Source organism: Anabrus simplex, chromosome 2 (genome assembly GCF_040414725.1).
Source record: "Anabrus simplex isolate iqAnaSimp1 chromosome 2, ASM4041472v1, whole genome shotgun sequence".
Taxonomy (NCBI): domain Eukaryota; kingdom Metazoa; phylum Arthropoda; class Insecta; order Orthoptera; family Tettigoniidae; genus Anabrus; species Anabrus simplex.
In genome coordinates, this window is record NC_090266.1 from 802,545,298 (window position 1) to 802,562,858 (window position 17,561).

The following is a 17,561-nucleotide window of genomic DNA, read 5'->3' on the forward strand; positions in this document are numbered from 1 at the left end:
GTTAAGGTACAAAAGAACCGTTTGAAACTGTATTTGTAAGACGAGTGAAATGGAAATGGGGAAGCGAATGTATCCACAGATAAAAAGGTAACGCATATCCTGTCTTTACCTTGCAGGTGGACAGAAGATATGGTGCAAATGCTAGGATTGTTCTCTGTCATAGTAGCAGTGATAGTCGTGACGTCACACCGCTACGGCATAACCGGAGAAGTACTGGATGTCAAGGCGACACCATATGAAAACACTCCAGGGGCATACTTCGACAATCAGGGTGAGATACAATTATACCATACTGAATGGACACGAGTTACCTATGTGAATCTGAATAAATTAAGTGATGTATTTTCAAATATCAAAAGACACATACACTGGACTCAGTTAATATGTACACAGTTGGAAATAAGTACTAACTTAACGTGTCAGCAGGATGTTAAAATGCTAAGTGCACAACTGGACAGAATTAAGGAATCAAAGGAATTAATTACACGGATTACTAAACCAACAGGGGAAACTGATAACACTAGGCAAAAACGAGGCTTAATTAACACAGTAGGTTCCATCACAAAGGCATTATTTGGAACATTAAGTCAGGATGATGCAGACAGATATGAGTCAAAAATTAGTGAGTTAGAACAAGAACAATTATCAATTATGAAAATTGCAAAATATCAAATGATAGTCGTAAAATCAACACTGCAATCTATGAACAGCACCATTTATGATGTCACAGCAAATTAGCAAAGATTAACTCAAAATATTGCAGAAATTATATCTTAGCTTGCCAATAGCATGCTTCAGATTGCAGAAGCAATTAAGCAAATAGAATTAGAAAATTCAGTAAATAGATATTTAATTGAAATTGAAGGCCTTCTCATACAACTGTATGAGCATTACAGTGTTGTATTGTCAGGTATAATGAATGCACATGTAGGAGTCATTCAAGTGCAGATAATTTCACCAGATGATATCATTAAAGGTTATAAGAAAGCTCAGGGAGATTTCCCTAAAGGATTGTCCTTGCCATTTGACTTAAAATCAGCTTACGGCTACTTGATTTACAAAGTAGCCACAGTGGAAGTGTTCGCTAACAAAAATTATCTAGCGTACATCATCAAGACGCCCCTTACAGACAGGGTAACTTATACATTGTATCACATGATCCCATTCCCCACGTATATGAGAAGTAATCCACACCATTTTGTTTATCTTCAAGAGAACCAAGAATTATATCCTTATGGACAAAGAGAAACTTACGTTCAGTTAGATAAGGATCAGGTAAAGCAATGTAAGGTAGTAACACCCAGTTGGAAACTATGTCATGTTAAATTCCCCATTAATACAGTGTACACACAAAATAGTTGTGCAGTAAAGCTCCTTATAGGAGTTAGTCAGATTCCAGATAATTGTGATAAAAGAGTACTTCCAGTTCAACAGCTCATGTGGATACCTATTAGAGCTAATAGATATATATATATGTATCCCCAGACGAAACCAAGGTAACATGTATGTGTAAAGATACCACCAGTGATATTAAGTTAGCAGGCACTGGTATTCTTGTTTTAAGTGCAGGCTGTACAGTATACGGACCGCATAGTAAAATACAAGGTGTAGGTGAAGTGAACACTACACAAAGTAAAGACTTTGTACCAGAAGTTACACTTGATTATGACTGTTGCGAGAGGATAGGTAGTGAAATCAAGTTAGAACAGATACCTGAAATGAATAAGTTATCATTAAATAACCTATTAAATCACACTGACGACTTAAGACACAGGAAGTGGAAGATATGGTGAAACAAAAGGAAGAAGAAATGCAAAGACAACTGATTTATCAGCATATTAATGTGTACAAATATATTGTGTGGATAGTTATTAGTATCATAAGTTTAATTTTAGGATGTTATTGTTGTAATTGTTGCTGTCCGAAACTAGGGTTTCCAGCAAAGAGATGGTTCGATGATGCACGGGCTCACTGCCAAAATATATGTATAAAGCAAACGGTTATTACGAAGGGTGACAAGGTTAAGACTTCAGACGAAGATTTAACTATATTCCAACATCCCAGGCGGACCCGGGGACGCTCGGAGATGTCTGAGGAGATCATGGAATTACACTCCAGGCCTGCTGGGGGACGCCCTAGTACGCCTGTGAGATCTACAGAAGCAGTAGAAATAGATACAAGTGTTAATCAGATTAGAGAACAACCTTCCCCTTCACCACAGGGTCGCCGATCCTTACGCGCAGGCGACATCAGAGTGTAAATAGTGTAGGACAGAAATGGACGCAACATATGGTTGCATCCATTTCTTCCCTAAGGGGAGAAATGTCGTGTACCGACCTCCCCAGGGACTTGAACCGGTGGACTGCCAGATGGACGACAGCCGGGATTCGCAACCGAGACTCGAACTCAAGGTGTCCAGGGAAACAAACTAGTATTAGAATAATAATCATCGATATGGGACAACTTGTAGTATCAAGAGTAATTGTATAATAATTATAGTCAGAATTAATATTTGGAAGGAAGAAGGAACTTTTCAAGAAGTTACATGTAGTGGAGAGCAGCTTGTGAAATGCGCTTACGAAAGCCTGTTGACGAGAAAGGATATTTACTTGTTTGTTTGATGTGGACAAACAGAGTTGGTACGCGAGCTAGCGGCTTGCCGACATCCGACAAAGGGACAAGGCAGGGAACAAGCCCAGTACAGTTGCACTTTAGAGAGACGAGGAAAGAAAAGTACGAAGTGAGACAGAGACAGTAGTGCCCAGAGGGCAGCACGTAATTGGATAATTAGTTGAGAATACTTAGTTGAGGGCACCACCGACAAGGTGAATAGCTAAGTAATGCCCTTAAGACCCAACCCCTAGGGTAGTGGGAAGGGATCGACCTTTGATTCTAAGAGAGGAGCTATAACCCTAAACCACGATGGCACATGGCTCTCTCCCAACTAGTAATTCGTACTTGCAGAACAAGGCTCTTTCGAGCAGTTGTTCATGTCAGGAAGTTATACGTGCAACAGGGCAAAATTCAGGGGGTGAAAAAGCAACACATTACAAGAACAAATTGATAAATATAATCTAAACAAAAAAAGACAATTTCTCGAAAGCAGGGATATACAGTATATGAACTCAAATGCAAAGATCCAAACTGGTCAGATGAAATGAAATTTCCACACCAGGTAAAAGGAACACAAAAACACAATTAGACACAACAGACACTCATCTTTCTGCAAACACATATATGACGTCCACCACTTCACAGATGTCAGCACAGATCTTAAAATATTACATGTTGAAATAATAAACAATCTTCATACGTAAAGGAGTCAACAGAAATTCACACTGTGGAAAAAGCCAACCAGAATAACCTCAACAATCACACACGCATAAAAGATTCATCATTCTTCACTGTGCTTAATTAAATCAATCTGCATTCAGTAAGGCACAACATTTCAACCGTCTTAAACATGATGATGATGATGATGATGATAATAATAATAATAATAATAATAATAATAATAATAATAATAATAATAATAATAATAATAATAATAATAATAACGGACTACAATCGCGGTTGGACATGGGACAATGATGTCATCAGAGCATGATGTAACAAAAACTCAATGAACAAATGCACCTAAAAGACTTCACAATATTCATTACATAAATTACACCACATATAAAGAAAGCACAACAATTCGAAGTCCATTAAAATTATATAATTCCGTTATTCACTAACACTCATTAAACATACCTTAAATCAATTTTAAAAAAACACATACAGGTGTGCTATTTAGTTGCTATGCATGTGTTGCCACTACCGACTGAAAAAATAGGAGTTGACCATCTGTGCAGGTCGGCAGAAAACTTTTATTAGCATTCTTGGGAACAAAATACCAGAAAACAAACTTGCTAGTTTATCTTACACTGGATCTCGCTGCTTTATCTTAAACAGTTTAGGGGTTTATACATTCACTCAAAATCTTGCAATGATATCTGAAGCAAACCATTATGTTATAAATGAACTGTAAGAAGAGAAAACCATAACATATGGTGACTTATCTTGCTGGTGAAAAAAGAAGTGGAACCTTTTAAAAACTTGCCTGATTGATTCCTCTGGTGGTGGCTGAAGAACTACTCTGCAGCAGTTCTCTTCAGTTCTTTTATGCCCATACTTCACAAAGTTTCTTCCAATTAATAAGTCAGAAATAGATCTAGCAACATCCACAGAGCCTACATTACACCATCGTAGATCCTCTTCAGGTGACATTTCTCCATAAGGAGCCTTCTCCCATGACCGTGGACATGGCTCAACATCAAAGTTTTCTCCACGAAAAATCTTTGATGTAACATCCAAATCACATAATGTATCTGTTAATGTAACAATGTCCTTTAGATCGATTTTGCTTTTACAATCGACTGAGCTTTCATGGCCATGATTATTTGATATTGATGGTAGTGAAATATTCCACCAAAGAGCACCAAGACTTAAGTCATTTGTAAACTCATTCATGTGAACAGGAAACATTCTGCTAACCCAGCTACAGTCCAGTTTTCTTTCTTTCTCTTCTGCACAAGGAAATGACTGTGTTAACCATAACTGCAGCTGATTTATTGTATGGCGTGCATCATCATGGCAAAAGGCTAACAAGTGTTCAATGTTTGCACGATTAACGTACATTCCTTCCACAAGGCACATCAACTGCAGCCAAACACCTAGAAAAACAAGAATGGAACAATAAGTACAAACATGAGCATTCTATTGGTATCGCATGAGAAAGAAACTAAAGGGAGCATTTCCTTGGTCTAAATAGAAAACTTGCTAATAGCAACAGTACAAAATAGCACCTGGTATAATAATCTTACCTCAAAAAACAAATTACAACCAACATCAACAAGTTTTATGAGGAAGTCAACCCAATGAAGACATTTTAAGAGACATTAACAATACATAACAAGAGGTTATTTTTATAGAAGAACATTTGTCTATATTGTATAAGTGTTTTTAGTAACACCAATATCTCACAAAAGCTTACAATAAGAGTAATTTTAAGAAATTTGTATATTATTTTATCAGACTCTGTTTTTAAATGTAACATACGTTATAATTTAAATATCTACTGAAGATGACTCAAACGAGTAGAAACATGTATAGATAATTTAGAAATGTCATCTTAATAGATGAAATATATTGTATTAATATAATATAATTTAGTATACATTTACTTTGTGAAAGTAAAACAACTATATTGAGAGACAAAGTGCTGTGTACAAATTGAAAGAGGCAGGTCGAGTTGTTTTGAAACCAAGAGCGGAGTTCAACAAGAAAGTTGTCTATCACCACTTCTCTTCATTACTATAATGAACGAGGTTATAAAAGCAGTGAAAATGAAGGATCAGACAACAAATGCACTTGTATTTGCTGATGATGTTATGCTATGGGGTAAGACAGAAGTAGAAGTTCATGATACACTAGATCATTGGCAAGAGTGCAATATGAAGAAGTAGGTAATAATAACTTCAAATACTTAGGGAGCTTTGTTTCTTCTGACAATACCATAAACCAAGAAATAGGCAATAGAATACAAAGCTGCATCAAAATTCTACCACTCTGTTCGTCAATTACTTTCGGATGACTGCCTTCACCAAGCCTCCAAACTCACACTGCATAGAACATATCTTTACCAATTTTAACATACAGACTGGAAGCAGCAATATTGACTAGACCTGAAAAGTTGTCTACAAGCCACTGAAATAAAGTTCCTTCTTTCTTGTCTCCTAAAGACAAGGAGAGACAAAATAGAGAATGAAAATATCCAGCAACAACTTGGACTGGACAAGAGTAGGTTGGAAACCTTCGAATTAAGCAGATTACTATGGTATGGACATATGAGAAGGGTGGCCCCCATTAGGATTCCAAGAGCCATACCATGAAAGAAAAGTTTTCAGTAAGAGGTTCAGAGGAAGACTTCATGATGGTTGCAAAAAGCAGAATTTCAAATACCTTGGAAACAGTGATGTAAATTGGCAGCAAATAGTAGAACATCAACTGTGGATCGGACAGGACAAATTGGAAAAGACTTGTAATAACTCACACCCGGTTTGCTGGAGCAGAGAATTGATGTTGTTGATGGTAGTGGTGGTGGTGGTGGTGGTGAAATATCATTCAAAACTAACTTAATTTAAACAATTCTAAAATGAAACATCTAAACTGACATACAGGCAGTTTAAACTGTGTTAAAATGCTTGCACATGCCAGCAGAGGCCATGTGGTGGTGGTGGTGGTGGCAGCGGTGATGTTGGCAGCAGCAGCAGCAGCAGCAGCAGCGATGGTTCCTGCTGCTGCTGTTGTTGTTGTTGTTGTTGTTGTTAACTATTATTGGTTTAGAATACATAAAAATCAATTTCAGCCCTACTTAAAATATGTAAAGCAGTAATGAAAACATTTATTAAATACATTATGTTTGAGCACACATTTTTCATACCATACAAGCAGGCAATATACAGGACAATTTTAAAAATATTTACTTACTCATAGCATAACGTGAAGGATGAGATAATTCCACTGTTTCGCATAAATCTCTCACTCCCATTAGCTGCATACACTCTATTTTAGATGCACAGAAAATGATAGGTCGCTTTGAACAAATAAGTAAAGATTTGATTGCAGATTCAAACCCTTCATCCTCCTTTTCAATTACTATATCAGCCTGCAAGAAAGCAAATATCACATAACAAACAGCATAATGGTAAGTTTCCACAAGCAAGTTTATAATCTACAGTGGATGTACAGTCAAATGACACAATAACAAATTCCAAATAAAGATTTTTATGAAAATCAAAATCCCAATATTTCTCAGCTGTTCGAAGTAAACAGGAAGATCTAATAAGGAAATAATGAAAATCAACTTTGTAGGGATCCTTAAAATGTGGGTAAAATACAAAAGTCTTATTCTAAACATGAAAAGCAATAATCCCGAAACTTCACCTCTTTAACAGGTCCTCACTAGCATCGTTTTAGTTGTAGTATCTGTTGATATTGTGACCCAAGTGCAGGGCGGCAGGCAGAGGGCAAAGGCGAGGGATGGTAACTGTGGTAACAATGCGAACTGCCCCACAGCGAGCAAAAGAGTAGCACAGTGAATTGTTGAGGCTAGTAATATGGAAGCTTTCAAAAGAAGATGGAAAGCTGGAAGCTAACAATGGACCAGTCACCTACACTGATCTGGAAGTAGAAACTACTAGAACCTTCCATGAGACTATATAATGAACATAGGTGGCACACTTCAGACAGTCTCAAGCAAGTCAGCCTTGAGTGAATCAGTGTTGCATCAATCACAAGCTGTTAAGAGATCTTCACGAGTCCATGATGAATCATTCATTGGGAGTGATTCCATCAGATGGTTACAAGGAGTTAAATGACCTTAGTCAGTTGTCTGTATACAGTAGTTCAATGAATTTAGTGGTTAGTAAAACATTGTACCTCTCTATGTAACAATTTTAGTTACAAGGACGTTGAAAACCTGCCACAATATTTATTTCCCTTTAAGGGCAACCACCTCTTTCTGATGTATCATGAATGATAAGTAGGCTTCCTCGAGCAAACCTTATCCACAAAAAGAGACAACAAGTGTTTCTATGCGTTCTTTTGTTTGCACAAATTGTGACACCGTAAAAAGTATATAAAACTTAGATTTGACAATCCATGATACATATTCATGTGGTATCCATAACGATACTAAAATGGTGAAATATTAGTTGTATGTGCCATATGTTCCCTTCACAAAATCTTGTTATCTCCATAAGTTATCACTGACAACCTGAAGAGGAAATTCCTTTTACTCTTCTTCCTGTGTGTATAATGAACTGAATTCCTCAATTATGATAATTTCACAGTCTATTGTATTTTTAATGCCAATTATGAACTTCTAAAATGTTACGAATTCACTAATGTAGATCAAACTGATTTAATGCCAGCCAGACCACTGAGTGGAAATCAGCTACCGTCCGGTCATGTTGTGCGATATGAAATAACACCTCTGTGTTTGCGTCATAACATATCTGTACGCTGGCTAAGTGTCTCGTATATTAAGTGGAACAACAATTTTACTGAATCAACTGTCATTATTTTTGCATGAAACGAATTTTAAGGACAGAAGAAACTTTTAATTACATCATCGTCATTTATTACGTAGAACTGTTGTGACTATCACATTACATGTAGCGACGACTTCATCTGATGATGATTCAACATGCACTTATTTCAATTTATAAATACCATATATCAGATGAATGCGAATTTTATTCATGTTTTGTAACTTTTAGAATATTAATTTTAAGTTAATTTTAGACACCTGAAAATGGCCTAATGCAGGTGAAACATGTCCTGTTATTTTAATACGATGTTTTTACAACTTTGAATTGTAAATAAATTTATATGTATTCACTAGGTGGAACCAATATACTAGTCTTTTAACTATTTGCCAATACGGATCAAAAATTCGATTTATTTCATGAAATTATGAACCTAGCACGTTAGTAGAGCCCTGCATGGATGCGGATATCCGCAAAGTTAGTATCTTGGAGGATACAAACTGTATGGCAGTGTGGATAATTTTGCTGATAATTTCTAAATAATGACGTTCACTGATTTTCACTCAGGTATACTCTTGTTTTTGCTTGTGGTTAGGTGACCCTTGACATTGGTATGGGAGAATAGTGATATATATATAAAGAGCCTTGAAACTATAAACTATTTATAGAATGAACATAGAAACATAGAATATTCATTTTAATTAAGTAACATGTGCTTAACCTAATAAATATTGCCAAAACACCCAGAATAAAAACTAACTTGTGCAGTTCTCCATCACAGAAAGTAACTTGTGAGCTCTTGTCAAAAATGGAAAACATTCAAATTTGAAATGAAGAAGAATAAGAAGAAGAGAAGGCAGCAGAGGAGGAGGAGGCAAAGGTTCACTCTCCATCAGCTATGTTATGCTGCTCACTGCTTGCCAGCTGAACTGACATTAAGCCAGCAATACGGTTGATTGCCAAGGGAGTGCTAGCAGCATCAGAGAGACAGTGAGAGGGGACGTAAGAGGTAAACGAGATGTATGAGGTGCTGGAAGAAGGTGTGTGACAGAGATGTTATGTAATATGGGCAAAAATTATGTTTGCTAATAAAGTTTATAATTTCATCATATAAAATACTAACTTTTTCCAAAATCTCATTAAGATTTAAATTTGGATTAGTTCCTTCATCTAACTGAATATGAATGACCTCCCAAATGTTCAGCAACATACCTTTCTGTAAAAGTGTTTTAAATGTCCATATACTGATCTACTGAAGTGTAAGAATGATTATGGTCATACATGTGCTCGCTCATAGCAGAAAATCTATTGTACCTTTCTGGGTTAACGTCTTCTTGATAATGAGAAAGCTTCTACCAATTTGGCCTATGTAGCTTCCATGAATATTAACACATTTCATCCTTCCTGTAAAGTATGTAATTGCCTGCGCTATGTTTAAATACATTTGCTGTCTCCAATTTCTATTTTTATATTCCTGGTCTCTTGTGTTGTACAACATTTCATGATCCACCATTTTGGAATTAATAAGTCAAATCTTTTGCAAAAGACAGTATGTTGTCTGTATCTTTTATCAAAGTTTTTTTTAAAATAAAATGACATTATATACAATATTCCTCCACTGCACTGCCATATGAGTCTGCAAAAGATCTTAGAGAGAGAGAGAGAGAGAGAGAGCGCGCACGCGCTTCTAAAATGTTACGAATTCACTAATGTAGATCAAACTGATTTAATGCCAGCCAGACCACTGAGTGGAAATCAGCTACCGTCCGGTCATGTTGTGCGATATGAAATAACACCTCTGTGTTCACTCTCCATCAGCTATGTTATGCTGCTCACTGCTTGCCAGCTGAACTGACATTAAGCCAGCAATACGGTTGATTGCCAAGGGAGTGCTAGCAGCGTTAAATTTAATTGGCCAAGTTTTAACAGAGATGATATCATTTCAACTATCGCTGAAGCAGAATCTAATATCCAAAAAGCTCCTGTGGACTCTCAAGACGATCTTAGGTACGAAATAAAGAAAAGACTCCCTCAGTTAGTTAGCTTAAACCGATATTCCATTAGACAAGGTAAAATGTAACAAGGATCTTAGGAATAAAATAAAAGACTGATGTTATTGTGAGTAAGGCAGATAAAGGTAATTGTATGGTCATACTGGACAGAAAAGATTACATTTAAAAAAAAAATTCTGATGAGCCTTTTTCCAGAATTAATACAAAAAAAGTTTAAAATCATTATTGAAAAATTCTACGTCCACCCTCAATAAAGACAAAATTCAGAGGATGATAAATATGAACCCCAGGTTACCTAAAGCTAGAGCGTTGCCCAAAATCCATGAAGTAGGAGTACCGGATAGACCCATTATTAACTGTAAGAACAGTCCTACATATAAGATCTCCAAATTTATATACTGATTTCTTTCTAACAACTATAAGTTTCACAATAAAACAATAATAAGAAATTCAGTTGATTTTTGTAAAAGTTTGGAAAGTTTCAAACTTCTGCCACAATTCATGAAAATTCTAGAGTTTGTCACAAAAAACAATTCTTTTGCGTTCAACACTATTTATAGTCAAGAGGGATTACCTATGGGAGCTCCAGACTTAGATATCCTGGCCAACATTTATTTAGACCATTTAGAACACCGCAAAATAATTGGATATATTCAAGGTTTGGATTTTCGTGGATGATACCCTTGTAATAATAGATAAACGTTATAATGAAAGTAACCATATCTTACAATTGTTAAATTCATCAGATGAAAGAATAAAATTTACACTTGAAAATGAGAAGGACAATGCTTTAAATTTCTTGGATGTGACCATTAAGAGGGAACCTGGTAAGTTCTCTTATAATGTATATAGAAAAGATACGTTTACCCTGGTGACCATTAAAAATAATTCTTTACATCCAGGGAGTGAGTCATAAGAGGGCTGCTTATTTCAGTATGGTTTATCAAGACTTCAATTTACCTTTATCTCATATGGAAAGAGAAAAGGAATTACGGTACATACAGAAGATAGCCAATATGAATGGGTTCAGTGTTAATACCATTAATAACATTATAAGTAAAGTAAAAAGAAAGAACAACATAATACTAACACCAGAGAATCGCAAGAGTTCAAAGTACGCAACTTTTACATTTACAAACCCAGGGATTTTTCAAATCACAAAATTATTTAAGAAACACAACTATCAAGTCACATTTTCAACAAAGAACAAGAATGGACACATATTTTATAACCATAATAGTGTAAATTGCAATAAAGAGAATTACTTAGATTCGGGAATCTAAAAAGAAAACTGTAGTCATGCACTGTGGAAAAGAGAAAAAGAGAAGCCAAGTGAACATAGACAGAGAACGGTTAGAGAATGTAGAACAGTTTACATATCTGGCTAGCATTATTAATGGAAGTAATGAAATCAACCCTGAAATTAATAACTGTCTAAGTAAAGGTACAACATTTTATCATCAAGCCAGAGAGCTTTTATGAGATGACAAAGTACCCAAGAGAACAAAATTAACATTATATAAACAGTATTTCATACCAATTGTAACATACGGACTAGAAACGTTGGTAACTAATAAGAGACAAGATAGTAAGCAGTAGAAATGAAATTTTTAAGAACATCGGTTAAAAAGACAAGAAGGAAGAATTCAAAATATTAAAATCAGAGAAGAACTAAATATAGAACCATTAGTACAGAAGATACAGAAAGCAAGACTGAGATGGTTCGGATATGTACAAAGAATGGGGAAGGAACGGGTAGCAAGAAGGGAATTGGAAAGAGAAATTAAGGGAAATAGATCAGTTGGAAGACCAAGAAGAAGGTGGATGGATCATATCTGGAAGGACATTAGAGAAGCTGGATTGGATGTGGCATAAGTAATGGAGCAGGAAAAGAGGAAGGACAGAAAGGAGTAGAGGAGGCTTGTTAACCACACCCGAGCGACTAAGTGGGACAATAATAATGATGATGATGATGATGATGATGATGATGATGATGATGATGATGATGATGATGATGATGATGATGAATATATAAACTTGAGTGCATCAATGTTTTGTCACATATGTGGGGCAAAGACGGTAGGAGTTTTCAAACTAGGTATCTGGAACACGTCAATGCTAATAGACACAAGAAGTATTTTGCTATGAGTGTCAATATGGGAGATACTGGCCACCAATATACCGATATAAAAAGAGACTCGACCTTTTTTTTAAAAGTGAGCAAAGGGAATCTGATGAGCAATTATGAAAATATTTATATAAGTTTGGACCAGAGTATTAACGCAAACAAAAATTTGAATGACGTACAAGAGAACAAAAATCCGTTATATGAAGAGATACCGTTGCTCTTATCATCATAAAAAGTTAATAATTTGAAGTTACCTCCTCTAAAAGAAACATCACACCCTCCCGTTCTACCTATACGCGAAGCTGTTTCCCCTTCCCCTACTAATAGCACTGTTCCCCATCCTACCGCCCCCAGCCAAGTTCTGCCAAGAGAGAGGAAACATACTTATAACACACGCAATGGGGTGGCGAGAAGCAAGTCAGAGCGAGGCTCAGATGTGAACCAGCTATGGGGAGTTTCACCAACTTAGACAGTAAGCTTTTATGTCACGCATTTGTGACGGAAACTCATTTCTCAAATTTCTGAGAGTTTTAAACCCGATAATTATATAGTAGACGCCGTTTATTGTAATCACGGATAATGTTAGCAACCGTATTATATAATCACTTTTTTGAAGTCCCATACAGACAAATACTGAGACATTGAAAATCTTTCGTTTATTATGATCATGAATTTTGTTTATGTTATCACATTTGTTTTCACGGATTCCGTTCTCAAGTATGCGAGTAGAGTGCATACAAAGAAAATGCTCCAAAACTTTAAAAACCTGTTTTTACACTGCGCCTGTCTTCAATGGCACTTTCACGTCTCATCTTTTGTAGCAGGTGTACGGTAGTAAACCTGTCAGCGCAGGTGATAACCCTCCCGCATACACTTGCGCTTTTGTTTCTTCCCTTATGGTAATTTAGCCAAGGACCACTTACTCGAGTCTTACTAAAGCTTTTGCACTGTGAATTTCTTAGCGTTGAAGTGCAGTGATGGCTTGTGTGAAAAGCAAACATAAAAATTTGACAATTAAAGAAAAACTTTCAATTATAGAACGTTATGACAAATTGCCTACAAGTCAATGCAATGCTGCTGTGGAGTTACGAATTTCGGAACATCTTCTGTGCAAGCTATTGAAAAATCAAGACAGTATTCTTATGGAAGCAAAAGAAAACAAAAACTTAAACTGTGAGCGAAATCATGGTGGAAAAGACAGTCTAGTTGAATCAGCTCTAAAACTTCGGTTCTCACATGTTCGTGAGAAATATGCTCATGTTGACGGTCCTCTGATGCCCAAAAACTGGCAAAAAATTGGGAAAAATAATTTTGTGGCAATGGAAGGGTAGTTTCACCGTTGGATGAAACGAGAAAATAAAGTGTACAAACGAACGCATGGTGAGCAGAACGACGTTGATTCTGTCGCTGCTGAGAGGTGGATAGAAGAGGAGTGGCCTAAAATTTCTCCTGAAATCCGTCCCGAGTGTGTGTATAATGCCAATGAGACTGCACTGTATTATCGTGCCTTGCCTGAACGCACTTGTTCAGAAATGAAAGTGCTAAAGGCTGTAAAATCTCCAAGGAACGAGTAACAGTTTTATGTTGTGCGAGTATGTCTGGTGGAAAGAAAAGACTGTTAGTGATTGGAAAAAATAAGTACCCACGTTGCTTTAAATGCATCAATAAGTTTCCAATGGACTACCATTCCAACACTAATGCATGGATGTCTGCCCTGATTATCAAAGAATGGCTACTGAAGTGGGATGATAGGCTGGACCATAAAATAGTTTTGCTGGTTGACAACTGTGCAGCACACATTGTGAATTGTGAGCTCAAGGACACCAATGCGGTTTTCTTACCGGTGAACACGACTTCATTAATTCAACCATATGATCAAGGAATTATTTGCACCATCGGCATGAAATGCACACAAGAATCATAGAAAACATAGAAGACTCGCTTAAAAATAGTGTCAATGCCCTTGCCAAAACAACCAGCCTTCTCGATGCCCTGCATCTTCTGGACATGTCACAGGATAATGTCTCAACATATACAATAAGGAACTGTTTCCAGCATGAAGGATTTTTAAGAGAGTTATCAGAGGTAGAAGAGAATGTTGAACTTTGTCCAACAGGCTTAACGGAAGATGAATTTCAGGAATGGATGGACACTGATGAGGGAATCATTACAGATGCGAAACAGACAGAAGACGACATATGTGAGGCAGTTACTTCCGCAGAATTAGATATGAGAGGTGAAGAACACTGAGCAGATGATAGCGATGCTGATGATGATGATGATGTTGACGAAACTTCCCGAACACCAACGAATGCTGAAATGCGACAGGCACTAGGTGTCTTGCGACGAGGTGTTCAGCGTAGGTCAGTGGACTTCCAAAACATTATGAATATGAAAGATAATAAGAAAGAAAACAAGAATTAGAAACAATTTTAAATAACTGAAAACAATTAACTGTATTGCAGTGCTGTGTACTGGTATCTGATTCATTGTAGTGCATGTAGGTTATGAATAAATACAGTAGGCTTCATATGAATTTTTATTTTTTGGTTACTGTTATCAATCAGTTAATGTTATCAAATTATCTGCGTCCCAGAATGATCATAATAAGCGGCGCCCACTGTACCGTCAAATGGGGTAATTCCGATCATTTTTTAAGGTTTTTTTCGGATACGTCCCGCGTTATTTACGTAGTACTTACGAAATTAAATATATAAGATTAATGATTCTTTAGCTTATATTTGACGTAACAAAGAATCGTAAGTAGTTGATAATATTGAAAAAAATAAATGAAAATCGGTGATCGGTGTTACCCCATGGAGTGGGGTAATTCCGATCAGTCATTTATTTTTCTTGATTATCGGTATTTGACCGTCTTATGGGTAATACCGATCACATTTTTACTTTTTAAAAATATTTCTTAACATATAAACCTAAAACAAAGCAAATAAACAATCATTAAATCACTAAAAATAATAAAATTGATAGAAATACACAGAAAATTGAAGTCTCTAAACACATTCGATTTTCAAGCTATTTAGTAAAACTGTTCGAACCAATAGTAAAGAAGATACGGAATATTTTACTAATAGTAAAGTAAAACATAATAAAATAGATAAGATATATTAAACAGATTATACAGATAAAAATGTTACATTTAAGAGGAACTAATCACAATTTTTTACACAAGGACATAGTCACCTTCTACTCCACATCAACATGTTCTACATCAAGGAAAACGAACTTCCCTCGTTTGCAGTACGCTGGTATAAGTTTCCTCTCAATTTGTTCCTTTTCGATTTCCATTACATCGGAAATGTCTGGAAATACAAAATATGTTGTGCCAGCCAGGATCCTCTTCTTCAGAAAATTTGCTTCGAGTGTGCCCGGACTAACTCTCACCAGCTGGCCAATGAAACGCCGAATTCTCTTCTTCGTCGGAAATGCAATGAGAACAAAGTTGTTTTTTTTTTTTTTTTCTTTATGTCGCACCAACACAGATAGGTCTTATGGCGATGATGGGACAGGGAAGGGCTAGGAGTGGGAGGGAAGCAGCCGTGGCCTTAATTAAGGTACAGCCCCAGCATTTGCCTGGTATGAAAATGGGAAACCACGGAAAACCATTTTCAGGGCTGCCGACAGTGGGGTTCAAACCTACTATCTCCCGAATACTGGATACCGGCCGCACTTAAGCGACTGCAGCTATCGAGCTCGGTACAAAGTCATTTATAGACAACCCATCTTCCCCCCCTACTTCATGAGAAGATAGTGTTTCTGCGGTGGAGATGGCGTGACAGGTTTCCCTCGCCTCAAAACTTGAATTGTCTTCTTCTGATGTTGATTCTTCTTCTGAAGTTACTTCAGTCTCTATACTTTGATCATCATCATCATCCTTGTCAGCTGCATTGCTGGCCAAATCTCTCACCACGATCCCTTTGCCGGGAGGAACAGTCAAGCGCTTCGCACGGCGAACCGGTGCATTTGTACTTGCCTCTCCAACCCGGGATCGCTCGAGATGCTGAACGAACGATGCAGTCCACGATCGTTCTCGACTGATGTCATCAGCACCGTCATCATGTGGAATCTGGTGTAGCACGTTTTCTGGACAAAAAGGAACAATACCCGTTTTTCTGAACCCAGAAATAATATTCGTTGCACAATTTACACCTATCTTATTAAATGTCTCTTTTAGAAGTTTAAGGAACTCTGATTTGTGCACCACTCCCCTATTCGTTTTCTTCCATTCATCCAGCACACTTCGCCAAGCCATCTTTAGGGGACGAAAGAAGGCAACATCAAGAGTCTGGCAAAGGTGGGTAGCATTCGGAGGCAATAGAACAAATTTGACGTCATGCTTTTCACATAGCTTGATTACGTTAATTGAGAGATGGCTCGACAAGTTATCGCCTATCATGACCTTGGGCCCCTGTAATGTCTTTATATAAGGCAACATAATTTTCTTAAACCATGCCTCGAACATCGTAAGATCAAACCAGCCACTCATATTTTGGCTATAACCAGCACCGCTGATCCCTCCTTCTGTCCACGTGTCATACAGATGCTTACTTTTGTAGACGGTGAATGGTGGTAACACTGTCCCGTCTGCAGCCACAGCCACCATAACACTGATACTCATTTTCGACGAGTCTAAAATTCTCTCAGGATGTTTGACCCCACGTTTCACAACAACTTTCACATTTCCCGGATCATCACAGAAATTTGTCTCATCATAATTTATAATATTTGACATAGGGACTCCCTCTAGTGTGTTTTGCAGGTTATGGAAATAGTCCATGATAATATCTCTCGTAACAGCTGCCCTGGATCGTTTGGTGTTCTCCCCAATCCTCACTGTGAGTTCCTGGTTCCTCCTGAGAAAACCTCGAATCCATTCTAACCTGGGACGGTTATCTGCGAACCTTTTCTCGACCTTCCCAGCGTGGTTCAAGTAACCCTGGACGATGTTACATATATCAGTATTTCTGAGCGGGAAACCCCACCTGGCACATAACAGCAGCCCTTCGACGAGAGTTTTTTCCTCCTCCCTGGTTAAGGCTGTCGGTGCACCCACCTTGTGTGAATATCTGTACTTCAATTTGTCGTTTAGTGTGGTATATGGCACAGCAAACTGTTCAGATGCTCTCCGGATACTCATTTTCCCTTGACGGACAGCTTTTACTGCATTCTCTAAGTGGATAGGGTTATATCTACACCTTCCGACAGGTCCCAGTTTCTTCACATATGTCCTCACCATGATCGGTATTACCCTATAACAAGACAACTTCGTATATAAAAAGCCGTAACTTTAAAACAGTGTAATGTAGAAAC

The 17,561-nt window shown here is 37.2% G+C and overlaps 1 protein-coding gene across 2 annotated transcripts in view; it reads right to left on the reverse strand.

Annotated features, from left to right (window-relative positions):
• elg1 (enhanced level of genomic instability 1) overlaps window positions 1–17,561 on the reverse strand; it is a 204,063-nt gene that overhangs the window by 25,317 nt on the left and 161,185 nt on the right. For both annotated transcript variants that reach the window (XM_067139451.2, XM_067139450.2), the window contains 2 exons: window positions 6,532–6,709; window positions 4,103–4,715 (listed from right to left, as the gene is read on the reverse strand). In XM_067139451.2, the coding sequence (XP_066995552.2) occupies window positions 4,103–4,715; window positions 6,532–6,709 (791 nt within the window). The remainder of the gene's footprint in view (window positions 1–4,102; window positions 4,716–6,531; window positions 6,710–17,561) is intronic.